General features: G+C 33.9%; 1 protein-coding gene across 11 annotated transcripts in view; it reads right to left on the bottom strand.

Annotated features, from left to right (window-relative positions):
• The window catches only part of dachb (dachshund b), a 103,954-nt gene that overhangs the window by 63,674 nt on the left and 21,741 nt on the right, over positions 1 to 18,539 (bottom strand). For 4 of the 11 annotated variants that reach the window (XR_015475508.1, XM_087235078.1, XM_087235079.1 and 1 more), the window contains exon 1: positions 6,898 to 7,474. The exons of 4 other annotated variants lie outside the window; for them this stretch is intronic. Coding sequence is in view for 4 of the 7 variants with exons in the window: in XM_087235078.1 (XP_087091204.1) it covers positions 6,898 to 7,337 (440 nt within the window). In the remaining 3 variants the exon portion in view is untranslated. Of the gene's footprint in view, positions 1 to 6,850; positions 7,475 to 18,539 lie in introns of those variants that run through there. 3 more of the 11 variants (XM_087235081.1, XM_087235082.1, NM_152956.3) reach the window with 2 other exon arrangements.

The following is an 18,539-nucleotide window of genomic DNA, read 5'->3' as shown; positions in this document are numbered from 1 at the left end:
TTCTTACAAATCTGACTCTCCATGTAAGAAAAAAAGCTTGGCAAGATATACAATTTCAGGGGAAATGAAAGATCAAAACTTGCAAATGCAAAAAAGAAAAAGAATACCATTCATTTATATATATATTTTTTACTTCTTGACTTATTTTTAAATGAGCATTTAAAAACTTAAATGGACATTTCACCCAAACATGAAAATTCGGTCATAATTTACTCACCCTTCACCTGTTTAAAAAAACCTTTGAGATTTTTCTGTCTGTTAAACACAAAAAAAAAGAGATAAAAAAAAAAAAAAACATCTGGTTGCTGGCACCCGTTGACTTTCACAATATTGTTTCTTATTATGGAAGTTAATCGATCCCAACAAATGAATAATCAAAACATCTGCTTTTGTGCTCAACAGAAGAAAGAAACTCATAAAAGTTTAAAACCACACTATAGAGCACTGGTTCTCAAACGTTTTTCATCAAGTACCACCTCAGAAAAAAGTTGTCTTTGCAAGTACCACCATAATGAGAAGTATTGAAATACAGTAGTGTATTAGGTCCAGTAAAGCAGGTAAAGCTCTGTACAGTTCAAAAACAAGGCATAGTAGTTCCTAATATTAAGAACATTAAAATTAAAATGTTCTTTTAAATGTTAAAAATGGTAGGTTACTGTTCTTAAAAAAAAAAAAAAACAGCATCTGGACCTCATAAATATAGGCTTTATGTCATAATATTCATATACAAATAATTTTTGATCATTTATTTAAATTTATGTAGCATGTACCTATGACATACTTGATTCATTGTGGTACATGTACCACAGTTTGAGAACCACTGCTATAGAGAATAAAAATGAACAATGAAGTTATTTTTATTTTTGGGTGAACTATCCCTTTAAGATCTTTTCTTTTATTATTTAATTGGTAATATAAACGTATAAATGGATGAGTCAATTGCTGGCATTAACCTGATCCTAGAGGCCATTCTAATATTCATATTATAGAAGACAAAACAGTCCTCCTCCTCAGACTCACCATTACATCATGCATGGTTTCATACTGACTCAATCATGATTCAGAAATGTCTGAGAATCTTTTATTATTTTTACTCTTATCAGCAAACGGCAATGTGTACTGCATGGCAATAAAACAGCCACCCTTTGAGCCCATGCATTCTGAGGATCACATATGGTGAGACCTCGCTGTTTATACAGAGGAATAAAATCATGAGTGTATGTGTGTGTCCTCCACAATATATGTCACAGGTGAATAAGCAGTTCACTCATGCGCTGCAGTGTAAACCATCTGCTAGGAAACTTAATCCAGAGACGACACAAAGGTGAAATGTGACCAATACTAAATTCTTAATACAATCAAAAAAATTACATTGTTCTTCCTGGAATCATTCATTTTATATCATAGGTTCTTATTAATAATTAAATTAAGAATGAATTATGAATTACTTCAGCGGTAAAATGGCAAAAACAAAAAAAAAAGACATGGACTAAAAGCCACATTGTTGGTTTCTACTAACAGAATCTCATGCAGTTTGCAACTATTTTAAGGTTTTAGGGAATATAAATTTGTAAAGCCACACTGGTTTCTTGTACAAATGGTTAGGTCTGAAATTGTGTATGGCAGTACATTTCTGCCGCTGATTAAAACATTTATTATAAAGGGGAATTGTAACTTTTTATCTCACAATTCTGACCTTTTTCACACAATTGTGAGTTTATATCTTGTGAATTGTATGTTACAACCTTTCATTTGATAATTATTAAGTCAGAATTACAAGATTTCTGCTCATAATGACAAGACCAAAGCTTTGAATACTGAGGAATAATTGGCAGAATTGGAAACACAAGTGCACAGAATTGTGAGATATAAACAAGTTCTCTAAATATTCCGACCCAGGCTCTTTATCGATACGTACCCCTGCATACATTTCTGGACATCGCGAAATACGTCCCAGGAAGTACATTTTTTAGCAGCTTTTGTTTTCGCAAATCCGCCAGAGGCCGCTGATCTCAAATTTCTTGCGCAAGTGCCATTTGTGCCTGCTCTTCTCACGTAAATCAACCAGAGGCCGCTGTCAGAGCCCCAGAGCACCTACCAGTGTCAGCTCCAGTCCCAGAGCACCCACCAGTGTTGGCTACAGCCCCACAGGCCTCCTGCCTTGCTGTCCCTGTCTGATCCTCCCTGGGTTGTCCCCCCTGCTCCTCCCTGGTGTGTCCCTCTGTCACCCTGGACAGTACCTCCGGCTCCACCCTTGTTCCCTGCCGGTGTTTCTGACCCACTGAACCCACCCTGGATGGTCCATTCTGCTCCACCCTGGCCCCCTGCCGGGACCTCTGACCCATTGGTCCTGCCCTGGACTGTCCTTCTGGTCCCGCCCTGGATTGGTCCTCCCTGGTTGCCCACCTGGACTCCCTTTCCTGCTGCGCTTCACTTCCTATCAGCCAGAGTCCCTGAATCTCCTGACCCTCCCAGGCTTTGCCCTCCCTTGTTGGTCTTGCTGGGCTTGGCTCCCCTCCCTCCCTCTCTTTGTGATGTCTTTTATGTTCACCTCCTTGTCTTGTGTTGTCTGTTGATGTTGCTTGTTTTGTTTTTGTTGTGTGGTGTTTCTTGTCGTCTTGTACCTTGTTGGATGTTCCCTTTAGGAACACCAGGTGACGTCCCTTTTTTTGGGGGGGGGGGGGTGGTCTGCAGCGTGGTGTCTTATTCCCAGCATCTCAGTCTAGTTGTTTTCGGTTGGTGCTGGGATGAAACATGCACACTGCATGTGTGAGTGCACGATGAGTGTTTTTCATTTATCGTGTACTCGTGTCTTTGTGTCTACTGTTGGTGTTGTGTTTAGCATGTGGTAAATTTTTACATGCGCCGCTTACTTTGTCTCATGTGAACACGCGGTTAATGAGTTTTTATTGGCTGCGTGTTCTAGTCTTGTTTTGTGTGGGGGGTAGTTTTTTTTGCTGTTTATTTTATTTCATTATTAATAAAACCAATAATTTAGTTCTGCACTTGAGTCCTTATCCTTTTTCCTACACCAACCGTGACAGCTGTCGAGTGACCGACCGATTCCTCCACCCACCTCCTTCCCTAAACCAAGTCTCAAGCGGTGAGCCACTGGGAAAACTGGTAACATCAGAAAATCAGTGCACACGGTGGTAAGCGGTCAGCTGGTAGAAAAAGAAGCTGTCGGGGGCATCATACCACTTTGGTTACATAATTCACGCCCTCCAGAAATGTATGCAGGGGTGCATTTTCATAATGAACCTGTGTTTAAATATTCTTACAATTGTGAGTTTATGCCCATAATTCTGACTTTATAATTTAAATTGTGTGTTATAAATTAAAATCTGGTTTCTGTTACAAGAAAAAGAATCAGATTTGCTAATTTATATCTCACAGTTCTGATTTTATAACGCAATTCTGTGAATTTATCTAGCAATTCTGAGAACCTATTAAAAAAGACAAAAATGTAAAATGGAAACTTGATATCATAATTACACTCAAAAATTGATTCTTGCTACTTGTTCAAACTACTTATTTAAAATGAGCTGAATCAACACAATTCTTGAGTTTTTTGGGACAACTTACTTGTTTTATGTCCAAATTACTTACATTTAACTTAATCGGTTATCGGTTTGTGTTGGGAAAATATGGAGGAATTGTGCAGAACCCAGCATTTTTTTACAATGTAGTGTTTTTATTATTATTTAGAGGCAGAAAGACTTCCATGCCTTCATGTACTGTACATTTTTTTTTTTTCAAAAAAGCTATCATCTAAATTGATATGGAATTGCTACTTGTAAAACACACATTTTCCCATGATATCAGTTTTTTTTTACTCTACATAATTATCTGACTGCTAGTAGATGCTGTTCTCTCTCTCTCTCTATCTCTCTCACTCATAATTCCCTTAAAAAGTCAGTTTTTAATTTCAAAAAAAAAATTTTTTTTTTTTTTCAAATTAGTGTCTAATCTCACCAGAGGCAACAGTTTTGACTTTCACACCCTATAAAAAACTATTTCCTGCAAACCTCTGAATGTAGGCCCTTTGAAACCTGATGACAGGCTCTTTTTTTCTCAAAACACATGACCTAATATGACAATATATCTCTCATCTATTCAGTTATGGTCTCTGAACAAACAGACCGCAACAAAGAGAAGGATTAAGACGTCACGTTCAAAGCGCCATATTTTAAGCTATTGTCTGCCGTGAATAAAGCGCGACCGTAACCCGACTCTATTCAGGTTACACGATCCCAGTGTTTTCACAGCACTGTACAAAACATACTAAAATATATACAGTCATGTAGTTAATCACTTGGGGGTTAAACAGAAGCTCTTACTCCAATGTTTAATGCATTCACTAGAACAAAGCAACCTTTTTATTATTGTCTCTCTCTCTCTCTGCTTATTATTGTAGATGTTAGAAATTAAACCTAACTCAAGATACTTTAAAATGACTTCATCATACTACTACTATCATAACCAATGCATATAGCGCAGATCTGGAAAATTGATTTGTGTCACATATGTGACAATCTAAAGGGATTGAAGAGGACAGTCGTGCACTGAGCTTCAAAGAATGGCAATTACAATCTGACCACGAAAAATGCACACGCTGACATACAACATGCTTTCACACAACTAATGGCTCCTGACGGAACCATTGCATCCAATTAAAGACAAGGTTTTCATTCAAGGGTCTGTTTAACCCCTGGGGGTCCCAGAAAGTACTCCAGGGTGTCCATGAAGAAGACAGAGAAAGCAATCCGTAATGTATTAATTGCTGATATTAATTTATTGATCATGTTTGACCGTATTGTGGTTGCACTGAAAGTATGAGGGGTTGTATTATCGGGCTTTAAAGTCAATAATTAAAGGGAGTTCACATAAGACTAAAAATTGTCATCATTTGACTAGTCATAAACCTTTATGAGTTTCTTTATACAATTGAACACAAAGGAAGTCATTTAGAAGAAAGTTGGAAACTGCTAAGCATTGATTTTAATAGTATTTGTTTTTTCTATGTCAATGATTAGCAGTTTTCAACATGTATTGTGTTCAACAGAAAAAAAGAAACTCATAGAGGTTTGGATGTAAAATTACGTGAATAAAAATGCTTCAATGCATTCACTTTCTGAGTTGGTTATTTAATATCTTTCAAAGGGCTTATAGTTTAAAAAAAAGGTCTTGATAGTATAACTAGGGCGCTATGAATTATGTGATGCAGACAGAACAGAAGTTGTTAGAATGGAATTTGCTTTATATAATGTGGGATGCCATGCACTTCATATCCAGGGATGCTCTGACAGTCACTCCACCACCATTTTACCATTTTATGTAGACCCAAAAAAAGCTATCATCATATATTGGACACACAGGAACTTGAGTCAGAAATCATGACACAAACCCATCACTATTTTCCACAAAAATGCTCTTCTGTAAGAAATAATAATAATAATAAAAACATAATACAAATATTAGTAAATATATACGTAAAGTCAATTAAATTTATACATTAGACATTTTCTTTAGATATTGTCTTATAAAGTTCTTTTTAAAAACATAACCAGGTTCATTCAATAAAACATGCTTTAAAAAAAACCTATGCACACATAAACACATATATAGTAAATAAATAAATAAATTATTGTTAGGAATAATTAAAATAAAAAAGTAAAGTAATGGGTAACACTTTATTTTGATGGTCCATTTGAGCATTAGTAGACTGCTTAATATCTGCTGATACTGCTTCTTCAACAGACATTTAACTGACATTTAACTGACTATATGAGACTTTGCAAGTACATGTCAACTTACACTAACCCTAACCCCTAATCTAATGAGAATTAGTTGGCATGTAGATGCAATGTAACTTTTATTCAACAAACTGACCATCAAAATAAAATGTGACCAATTAATGAATAAAAAGTCAAACTTATTTTATAGTATTTCTTAATAAATTATTAAACTGAATAGGCTTTTGTGATTTTTATTAATTGTTGTTTTTTGATAACTACTTATTTTAATAATTAAAAAATGTCTAAAAATGATTGAATGGCTGAATTGGACAAACCGTCTGGAGACTGTAAAAAAATAGAAATCACATTAAAAGTTCTAAATTATTGAAGCACAAAAATGTTGGTGTAGTTAGTTTGACTTTTAGTTTTTGTTTATAGCATGCTGAACCAAAGTCAATTACCAAAATGCAGGAAGTCAGGCTGTCATGTGACAACCATGAAATAAAATAAATAAAAAGTCAAAAAACCCTAGAAGCACTTTTGTTGAACGTACTTATTTTTACCTGGCTATGCCTTCTTTTTTTAATTTTTGCAGTCATAAAAAAAAAAGTTGTTAAATCAAAGTGAACTACACTGTTTCAATTTACTATGATTTTTTTTTTTTTATGTGAAGCTGCTTTGACACAATCTGCATTGTAAAAGCGCTACACAAATAAAGGTGAATTGAAAATCTTAAAAATTTATATATATTAAAAAATGAATAGAAATTTACAATTCTAGAGGTTTCCTGAAGCTTGTATGTTTAAAACTACAGATTTTATTTAGTCTTAGTTTAATTTTAAATAATTCATCATTTGAGAAAATTGACAAATTGTCATCTCCACTTGTTGCTTTTTGTCGATTTCCGTCCAAATAAACTCTTAAGCCACATAACGGGACAGCAGCTACAGTATGTCACTCTTTACACAATACAAGTGTAAATGCTGCATGGCTGTTTTTTTTTAGTATTCAATTTTGCTACAGAAAAAACAAACTTTTATAGGAAAGAAATCATATTTAAAAAGTAGAGATCATTTTAATGGAAATTAATAGTTAATGTGTAATTAACTTACGCGTTGTTTAACTGTAAACTGAAAAGAGTTCGTCAAACGTTGCCTACCTTGCGTTGGTGCAGTCGTTGTACAGCGCTTCGAAATCTTTTCTGGAAATGAGTTTGCAGCGGTTCACTCCGGGCTGGATGGCACCGAGTCCGCGCAGCACGCGCACCTGCTCCACGGTGCACACCACTGGGTTTATATCCAAGCGTTTGAGTTTAGTGTACACGGTGTGCAGTCCGCCCACCAGGTGCTTCAGGAAAAGGTCAAATACTTGAGGGAGACAAATAAGCTCCTGCCCATCAACACTGAAAGACGCCACTTTAACCCCGTGAACCTCCACGATCTTGCACTCGTTTGTGGTCCCACCGCTCGGCAGCGAGTTGATGATACGCGGAGCCTCAGCGGGACTCGAGAAGAACGGCTCGGTCCTGAAGAGTTTACCGGACACCGCAGAAGTCCCAGAGTGAACCGGAAGAGTCGCGGGAACGGCCATAGTGGTCATTGAACTTAAAATTCCTAATGTGCTCTTTTAGATCGTCTACTTTCTCATAACTCTCCGTTCTAGGCTTTCCCGTGATGTGCAGAGCGTCCAGAGAGCGATGTGTCCGCAGCGAGCCGCGCGCCTCTCTATACCCGTGTGAACATCGATATAAACGGAGCGCATCTCGTCTCGGTTGACTCCGCCTCTCTGTGGGAGAATGATGCTCCGGTTTGCCAACCACATGTGCTCCAATTTATGGCAACAGAATTTACTGGAGGTCGAGAAATTACAGCCCTCCTCCTCCATTGAGCGGTGTCCAGCTCAGTGGTTCTATCCTTTTTTTTTTTAAACAGGATATCCCAATTTATCTAACCATTAATCAATTTCAGAATCATACGTTTTTCCTTCTCATAGTGTCATGACTATTAATAGACAGCGTTTATTTAAAGTAAATGTAAATAGCCAACTTTATTGAAGTCTTTTTGCACTGACTGACTCCGCCCTCTGCACACACAATTGTCCACAGTACCGGTACTTCTTATTTACATTTTATGTCAAGAGCTTCTTTCACTAAACTCACTTTAAATAGAAATCCGAAGGTGCTATGTTGGGGGCTTTTTTGTACATAATAAAAATACTGATGTTTACAGTATGCAAACTTTAAATAATTTATTTACCCATTTACATGTTTTATTATTATTATATGTATAGACCATTTCAATGTGGTGATGTCATTGGCCCATCACCATTTCCTGCTTGTTATCAAACTATTTCACAACTGTAACAAGAGGAAATTCAATAATAACTTAACATTAAAGCTGCTATCATAAGATTATTCATCAATATGTGGCTCTTCTTTGGATTCTCGGAAGCTATGGAAATGAAAAATGTAAAACAGAAAATATGTTAGGACCACCGTTATTGTTTACATCCCTCAAAAGGGTCTATTTAAAAGCTTTTAGTTCTATAATTTAATTTTAAGTTTACCTTTTAAAAGTGTCTGTTATGCTTTTGGTAATTTACTGTGCGTGTGATTTTAAAATGCTTATTATTCATTCATTCGTTTTCCTTCGGCTTAGTCTCTGATTTATCAGGGGTCGCCACAGAGGAATAAACCGCCAATTATTCTAGAATTTGTTTCACGTAGCGGATGCCTTTCCAGCTGCAGTACTGGGAACCACACGCACACACACACGCATGCACATGCACACTACAGCCAATTTCATTCATTAATTCATTTTCTTTTCGGCTTAGTCACTTTATTTATCTGGGACAGCCACAGCAGAATGAACCGTTAACTATTCCAGCATATTTTTTACACAGCGAATGCCCTTCCAGCTTCAACCCAGTACTGGGAAACACCCAAACACACTTACTCAAACACACACACTCATATATTTCAGCCAATTGCATTCATTCATTTATTGTCTTTTCGGCTTAGTCCCATTATTAATCTGGGGTTGCCACAATGGAATGAACCACCAACTCTTCTAGCATATGTTTTACTAAGTGGATGTCTTTCCAGCTGCAACCCAGTACTGGGAAACACCCATACACACTCATTCACACACAACTAATAATACACTGCAGCCAATTTCATTAATTAATTAATTTTTTTGGCTTAGTCGCTTTATTAATCTGGGGTCACCACAGTGGAATGAACCGCCAACTATTCCAGCATATGTCTTACGCAGTGGATGCTGTACGCGCTGCAACCCAGTACTGGGAAACACCACTACACAATCAAAAACACACACACACACACACACGCACACACACACACTCATAAACTACAGCCAATTTCAATGGTTCATTCATTTTCTTTTCCGCTTAATCCCTTTATTAATCTGAGATTGCCACAGCGAATAAACCGCCAACTGTTCCAGCATATGTTTTACGCAGCGGATGTCTTTCTAGCTGCAACCCAGTACTGGGAAACACCCATACACACTCATTCACACACACACACACATACGACCAATTTAAATAATCCAGTTCACCTATAGCGCATATCTTTGAACTGTGGGGGAAATTGGAGCACCCGGAGGAAACCCATGCAGCACACAGCGAGAACATGCAAACTTCACACAGAAATGCCAACTGGTCCAGCTGGGCCTCGAACCAGCGACCCTCTGACTGTGAGGCGACAGTGCTAACCTCTTAGCCACCATGCTTATCATTCAGATTTTTAAAAGGTATATAATCCTAATTTTCATTTAAAGAGGTCTTTCATGAGAAAATTATGTTTGCCCTTAATTTATTTTTCACTACGTTAACTGCGACCATTCAGATGACTTTTTTTAGGACATAAAAAAAAAAAAAAAAACTTTTTGGCTGAAAATGTGTCCCATGGTGATTGATAGAATGTAAGTCAACAGCTTCTGTGTTTTTGTGAGAATAAAAAAGGCAGGCAAAGCAAAATTAATTCCTTTGGCTCCAAATGATGACTTATAAAGCGAAACAAAACGTTCCCGCTAACATTTTGCTAATAATCAGGATAAAAATGTCTCCACCATTTTTTTTTTTCCAATGAGCATTTGCTCCCAAAAAAACAAAACAATCTTCTTTGAAAGCTACAGTCTTCACTCACAGTGTTCATGCGCACAATAGTTCAATGTCAAGAAAATACAGCTTGAAATAAGAAGCATGATCTTCAGGCAAAGAAGAATCAGCTTCGTCTTTTATAGGTCAGTCTATGTCAGGTACTCAAGCGTTTGAATGCCATCTGTTCAGCATCATTGGGAAAACACACTCACACATCTGGAAGTGTCTGTGGAAAGACTGCTGTGCACCCTCTCCTGGGACGCCACTGAAATCCTTGGAGAAAAATGCCATAAAAATATCCCACATGACCCTTTAGCCATATTTGCGTTCCCATCAGACATTCCATCTCTTTATTTGCACTGATGCAAAAGTCTCTTATGAGGTGATCTGTAATGGTGAATACATAATTCACTCAAACTAGTTACATATTTGTATATCAATACTGGTTTATTTCAATAAAGTAGCTTTGATTTTTTCAAGTTGATTTTACTTAAAAATGAAAAGTATTTCTGTTCTTAGAACTATAAGGTTCATTCATTCATTCATTCATTTATTTTCTTGTCGGCTTAGTCCCTTTATTAATCCGGGGTCGCCACAGTGGAATGAACCGCCAACTTATCCAGCAAGTTTTTACACAGAAGATGCCCTTCCAGCCGCAACCCATCTCTGGGAAACATCCACACACACATTCACACACACACTTATACACTATGGACAATTTAGCCAACCCAATTCACCTGTACCGCATGTCTTTGGACTGTGGGGGAAACCGGAAACCCACGCGAAGGCAGGGAAAACATGCAAACTCCACACAGAAACGCCAACTGAGCCGAGGTTCGAACTAGCGACCCAGTGACCTTCTTGCTGTGAGGCGACAGCACTACCTACTGCGCCACTGCCTCGTTAAATACATTCATACACTGTAAAAAAAATCCGTAAATTTACCGTCAGCTGGGGTGGCGAAAAAAAAAAAGTTGTCTAATTACAGAAATTTCCCGTAAAATAACGGACATTAAATTACAGAAATTTCCGTAATTTAAATTTTTGGTAAATTTTATTTAATTCAACCTCTGTTATTTTACAGTAAAGTTTTTAATTTACAGCAGTTATTTAACTTTTTTTCAGCATCCCAGCTACCGGAAATAAACCGTAAAATTGCGGATTTTTTTGTGCACACAGAAACACCAACTGAGCCGAGGTTCGAACCAGCGACCTTCTTGCTGTGAGGCGACAGCACTACCTACTGCGCCACTGCCTCACCCTATTAGGTTCAATTAACTTAAATTTTTATAATTATGCACATACAGTGCCCAGCATAATTGAGTACACCCCATTTGGAGAATAAATATATGTATTCATATCTCAGTGAATATAGGCAATATATTTTGGTGCATTTAAACAAAACAGATTTATTAAACATATATTTATTAAGATAATATTTAAGTCACCAAACATGTTTAGAAATTGAAAGATAATTCACTTAAACTCAAGCACAGTATTTAAAAATAAATTACAACCTACACAATTTTAACTACATTTCTTTGTTTCTCTTGATTTTTCCTCTTTTTTAAATTTGTATTTAATATTTTTCTATAACATATAAATTTGGCTGTGCTAGTTTTTGGACCGTTATCTTAAGATCATTTGTTAGATAAGCTCCAGATTTGGCTTCAGTACCGACTAATCTAACATATATGCACAAATGTAATATTGTATTGCTTCCTATAAAAATATGAATTTAAAAGATAGAATTGTGAGGGGTGCACTTATATATGCTGTACATTTACTTAATCATTTTAAGGCAGTGTTTAATACATTTATTTAAGTTGAATTGCTTTTTACAGTGTAAGCATGCTGACAAAATATTGATTTAGATCCAATTTATCAACACTATGATCTCCTTTTGTGTATCGAATATCACTATTTCTCAAGTTCAAGCATGGTAAAAGTCAATAAATGTGGGATTGTTATGAAGCGCCATGAAGATGTGCATGACCTTAATGACACTTTGACCTGAATTTGCATTTGTGTGAAATGTAATTATGAACAGTACGAGTGAGGCTTTCAGGGAAACAAGGCTGGAGTTAATCCATTCAAATCCAATTTGAAGGAGAGAGTGTATAACTAGTGTTAGACTGACGGGCCTCTATTTAAATGGTTAATGGACAGTAAATGAATGGTGCGAGAGCTGCATGCAGGAACACACCGAACACTTGGTCCAAAGTGAGGTGTGTTAATGTGACTCAAAAGTGTTGGAGGGTGAATTTCGATGAAATCATGTGCTGTGTTATTTCTACATGGTGGCTCAGTGTTAGCACTATCACCTCACAGCAAGAAGGTCGCTGGTTCGAGTCCCAGTTGGGTCAGTTGGCATTTCTGTGTGGAGTTTGCATGTTCGCCCCATGTTTGCGTGGGTTTCCTCTGAGTATGGGTGTTTTCCAGTACTGGGTTGTGGCTGGAGGGGCATCCACTGTGTAAAACATATGCTGGATAAGTTGGTGGCTTTTTCCGCTGTGGTGACCCCTGATGAATAAAGGGAATAAGCTGAAGGAAAATAAATGAATGAAAGCATGTCTTATTTAGATTGCATGGAATTTTTTGTTTTTATTTATTTTTTATTGGATGTTTAACAATTGACTATTTACGTTTAATGACTAGTTTTTTTGTTTTAGAGCCACAATATCTGATGTAAATATATAGGCACATTTAGTATTTAATTTTATGTTAACCTGTAAACTTTTTCATAGGCCAATTTCTCTTATCTGTGCATTTTATTATATTTAGGTAATGATAAATATATTTTCTAAAATTGATTTATAATTACAAAATGTTCAATATTTATATCAAAATATTTAAGACATTTAAATCCTATGAACAAAACATGTACAGTAATATACAGTTGAAGTAAGAATTATTAGCCCCCCTTTGATTTTTTTTTCTTTTTTAAATATTTCTCAAATGATTTTTAACAGAACAAGAACATTTTCACAGTATGACTGATAATATTTTTCCTCTGGAGAAAGTCTTATTTGTTTTATTTTGGCTAGAATAAAAGCTGTTTTTAATTAAAAATAAAAACATTTTAAGGTCAATATTTTTAGCCCCTTTATATATTTTTTTAATTACCTACAGAACAAACAATCGTTACAATAACTTGTCTAATTACCCTAACCTGCCTAGTTAATCTAATTAACCTAGTTAAGCCTTTAAATGTCACTTTAAGCTGTAAGGAAGTGTGAAAAAAGGTTTGAAAAATATCTAGTCAAATATTATTTACTGTCATCATGGCAAAGATAAAATAAATCAGTTAATAGAGATGAGTTATTAAAACTATTATGTTTAGAAATTTGTTGAAAAAATCTTCTCTCCGTTAAACAGAAATTAGGGGGGGGGGAAACAGGGGGGCAAATACTTCAGGGGGTTTGATAATTCTGATATCTGGGTTAATTAGGTTAACTAGGCAGGTTTGGATAACTAGGCAAGTTATTGTATAATGATGGTTTGTTCTGTAGACTATCGGAAAAAAAAAAGTTTAAATAGACTAATAATTTTGTCCCTTAAATGGCTTAAAAAAGACTTTATCCAGAAGAAAAAAAATTATCAGTCATACCGTGAAAATTTCCTTGCTCTGTTAAACATGGAAATATTTAAAAAAGAAAAATAAATGTAAAGGGGGGCTAATAATTCTGACTTCAGCTGTACATCTAATAAATTTCATCTAATAAATAAACTTTTTACAATATAAAATGTTTTTATACTGTTTCTGAATATTAGATTAGAAAAAACGCATGTGATTTAAAAATTCTTTTTAATACTACCATAAAAATCTGTAACCTGGTTAACAGCAAGTTTCCTTAATATTTACAGTGAATAACCGTAAATTGACTTTTTCCAGAATTTCCTGCACACTGTAAACCCCAATGTTGTCTTTACTTAGACAAATAAGTAAAGTTGACTGAACATAGCTTAAAATTTTGTGTTTTGATCCTATCACTTAAAAAATATGAGTTAATTTAACTTATGTACCATGAAAATGCATAAACTTAAGATTTCAAGTGTAGTGAGCTCAAAATCATAATTAATCCTTTAAAAAAGGACACATTTTCACAAATGTAGTCTTGACTATAAACTTCTAATATGTGCAACCTTATAAGTGCAAGGTCTTTTTTAAATCAGAAAACAAATGGCTTAAGGTATAATTATTCGTCACTTTTGGTTTGAAATTGATTTCAACATTTTTTCATAGTCCATTTTTTCATACTTAAATTGTTCAGTTCACTAAACTATTACTAAGCTTGTACAATTTAAGTATAGTCTACAAAACCGGCAAGTTAAATAAACTTAAATATGCAAGTTTTGGAAGACTCCATTACTCAATTCAATTGAGGCAACGAGTTTACTAAATTAATTTAGTTCAAGCAACTTATTAGGGTTTTCAGTGCATGACACTTTTTATGGCTTTTGTTGATAATACTATGGTTCTTTTTTATCCCATAGGTTATGTACATTAGAGTTTTATGTCACATCTGATGATGATAAATAATTTTTATTCCATTTACAGTGAATAACCATAAATTTCTTGCATGACATTTCACTTTGCTTTTGTTGATATTAGGTTCTTTTTTAGCTTGTTTTCCCATTAGTTTATTAGAGTTTTATGTTACATCTAATGTTGATAAATCATTTTTATTTCATTATTTTTATGTGTGCTGCATGATAGTGTTTAGTAGTTGTGTGGTTTAACAATATAAATGAATGAAATACTATAGTTTACCGTAAAAATGTGAAAGTACTTTTACACTTTGTACCGTATTTTTAAATGGTAAAATACTGGCAACCACAGCTGGTGGTTTTTAATTTTACTGATTTGCTTTTACAGTGAGAGAGAGAGAAATTGAGAGAAATGGCAAGGTCAGTCGGTCAGAGTTTTGGCTGTGTATCAGATCACTTCAAGAGCTCAAAGAACGAGAGAATAAAGAAAGAGTACGGACCATATTTCTACTCGCGTCTCATCAACTTTTTTTCCCTTTCTTTCAAACACATGCATGTACAGACGGACAGACACAGATCTGTCACTCAGAAGAGCAGCATAAACATGATATATAAGAAAAGATCAGACGAGTTCTTCAAATGGAAAAATAAATCCAGATGCTCTAGAATAAAGATGACCTCGATGAGGAGCAACACTCATATGTGTCTCATACGTACAGTACAGTATGTGTTCATTATCTGTTATCTACGCTCAAAGAATCACAATGAAGTTTATCACTAACTGTTCGTAACATATAGTTTTTTATTTAATTTGGCAGTTTTAAAACAAAACTGTTGTCAGATTCCTTAGAATCGATCTAATACTATTAGATTTAATCTGTTAAAAGATATCAATATGTCAAACATATCTAGCTGTAGAGAACATAGATATGGTTTACTTAATATTCAGGGGCATAATTGATGCAGCTCCATACTCCACACAATAAATAAATTAACAAGAAGCATTTAAAACACATTGGATTTATAGTTTTATTACGTAAATATTGTTCATGTTTGTTTCATTTATGTTTATCAAATACCAATAACACAAAGTTTATTAGTTCAATTATGTTAAAAGTTTGTAATACAAATGGATGGAAAATTTATATGCAATAATAATAATACAACATTTTTTTTATAATTTGAACTATATGCATTTATTAATAATGCACCCTTTGTAAATATAAGCAAAGAAGCCTGTAAAAAAAATGTCTTTTTTTGGCAACCTTTTAATATTTGATGTCAAAATATTAACAAAAATCTTTTTATTGCCAATGTTTGTGATTTCGAACAGTAATTTTTGACTCAAAGACCCAGCAAACGTCTGCAATTCTCCAGCTGTGTAGATGTTTTTATTTATTTTGAGATTTCTTTTGCCTCTCAAACTGTCATCTTTCAGGCTGATTCAATAACTTTTCCAGCTGACTGGGCTGACTATACATTTCTGCCCCGAAGGAAACAATTAATCATGTAAATTTTCATAAAAGAAGCCTATTCAGTTCACCAATGCTGCATTTATTTGTTCAAAAATACAGTAAAAACTATCAAATAGTCTATACAATTTAAAAGGTTGTTTACTGAATGTAGAGTAAAATGTCATTTATTTCTGTGATGCAAATTTCTCCAGTTTTCAGTGTCACACAGTCCATCAGAAATCACTCTAATTAATAAAAAAAATATTTTAAATCTTTTATTACATTATAAATGCCTTTAGATTCACTTTTGAACAGTTTTCACAGGACACTTAAGAAGTAAAACGATGTTTAACACTAATATAATAGTATTAATTATTATAATAATAATAATTAAAATAATATAATAAAATTATGATAATATTAATATTAATATAATAATAATAATAATAATAACAATAATATAAGATGAATATTATTATTATTATCAATAATAATAATAGTAGTAGTAGTAGTAGTAGTAATAAAATAATAATTTTCCGAAGAATCAAATGAAATGGAAAACTAGAATAATGATGGAAATTCAGAAAAAATATTAAAAAGTTTAAATTTTTCACAATAATATTTTTACAGTATTTTTTTTACAGTATTTGCTTAATTTGAAAACAATCCTCCTGATTTCTTGCTGTGTTTAGCAGTTATATATATATTTTTTTTCCTTTTTTTAATAAATATTATTTTTATATTTTATAATTTTAATTTTTTTTATTAAAAAATCAATAATTTGTTAAATATTTTGAGCAAAACATCAAATGGTTAAACAATATAGACAATTTTTTTCAGCCTTTTTTGCTCATTTTTACCAAGGCTGCCAATACTGAGAGCGCTGTAGAAGCGGATGTGCATCTTATGAAAGAATGATTTGCGGATGTTAAGCGTGTCTCAGACTGTCAGATCTAGAGAGAAATGACCGTCACATGCATGAAACAAGCAGCTCTGTCTTACAGCCGCTCTCCTTTTGTGTTGCGCCGCTCTTTGTCACTATGTGCAAATGAGAACAGATGTGTTGCTTATCTGGCAGATGCTAAAAACACTTACATGAATTTTCCTCTTGGTTAAATGAGTCTGAGATGACAGCAGGCGAAAGTGACACTGATGAAATGTGAAGTCTCCTCTAGCTCACTTTTACTGCTGTTATTATACGCCTCAGCTCATTTCGGACAATGGTTAGGGCTAAATTTAGTAATGATTATTTAACAAAGCAAATCCTTTCACCGAGTCAAAAAATAATCACATAAACAGCTAATTCTTTTCTAATATTATTTGCGCTTGTCATATTGAATTGCAGTGCATGTTAAGTGTAAAGTATAATAATATTTAACAATATTTAACAATAAAAAACTATAATTAATACTTTAGCTTTAAATTAATACAAATGTATATAAATATTAAATATTTTAGCAAATTGCCAAGTTAATATTTTGTATGTAATTTATAAGTAAAAATAGTAAAATAATAAAAATAAAAATAGTAAGATAATAAAAAAGCTACATTATATAGTTTAACTATTTATATACGTTATTTTGTATGAGTGTATGTGTTAATTGGGAGTATGGCTGTTTCCCAGTACTGGGTTGCAAATGGAAGGGCATCTGTTGTGTAAAACATACGCTGGAATAGTTGTTGGTTCATTCTGCTGTGGCAACCCCTGATAAATCAGAGACTAAGTCGAAGAAAATTGAATGGATGAATATGTATGAATTATAAATACATAATTTTATAAACAAAAAAATTATATGTATGATTATAATATCTGTTATTGTATAAATAATTGTCATATTTTTTAACATTTTACAAAATATTTTTAAATATTTCAAATATGTAAATGAAATTACTGTAATAAAATCTGCTATCATGCATTTCTGTCGAGTTCTGTGTGTAATTTTGCTACTAAAGGGGAAATATTCACAACAAACAAAGAATTTACTATTGTGGCATGTTAAGTGTGAGATTTAACAATAAAAAAACTAGAATTGATATTTTATCATTTTAAATTAATACAAATGTAAATATAAATAAAAAATATTAACTTGGAAATTAGCTGAAATGTTTTTATATGTTGAGTATGAGTAAATTATTAGTTTTATTTTTTATTTCAAGTAAAATAATTTTTTGTTTGTTTGTTTTGAACTATAATATATAGTTGAATTAGTTATATATATTGTGTGAGTGCGTGTAATTGAGAGTGAATAGGTGTTTCCCAGGTCTGGGTTGTGAATGAAAGGGGATCTGCTGTGTAAAACATATGCCTGAATAGTTGTCGGTTCCTTCCGCTGTGGCGACCCCTGATAAATCAGAGACTAAGCCAAAAGAAAATGAATGAATAAATTAATATTCATTCATTTTCTTTTCAGCTTAGTCCCTTTATTAATCTGGGGTCGCCACAGCGGAATGAACCGCTAACTTATCCAGCACGTTTTCACGCAGTGCATGCCCTTCCAGCCGCAACCCATCACTGGGAAACAAGTTTTTTATTAATAATTTTTAAAAACACTATGTGTGATTATAATAATTATTATTGTATTAAATAATCATATATTGTTAACATTTTAAAGAATGTTTAGAAATATTCCTATTTAAATGAGATTAGTGTAATAAAATCTACCATCATTCATTTCTGTCCATTTAAAGGCACAGTTTGTAATTTTTACCACCAGAGGGCGCATATTCACAACAA

The sequence above is a fragment of the Danio rerio genome, chromosome 1 (assembly GCF_052040795.2).
Source record: "Danio rerio strain M-AB ecotype USA chromosome 1, GRCz13ab, whole genome shotgun sequence".
Lineage (NCBI taxonomy): Eukaryota > Metazoa > Chordata > Actinopteri > Cypriniformes > Danionidae > Danio > Danio rerio.
Note: the sequence above shows the minus strand (reverse complement) of the source record. Positions and strands in the feature narration are given on the sequence as shown.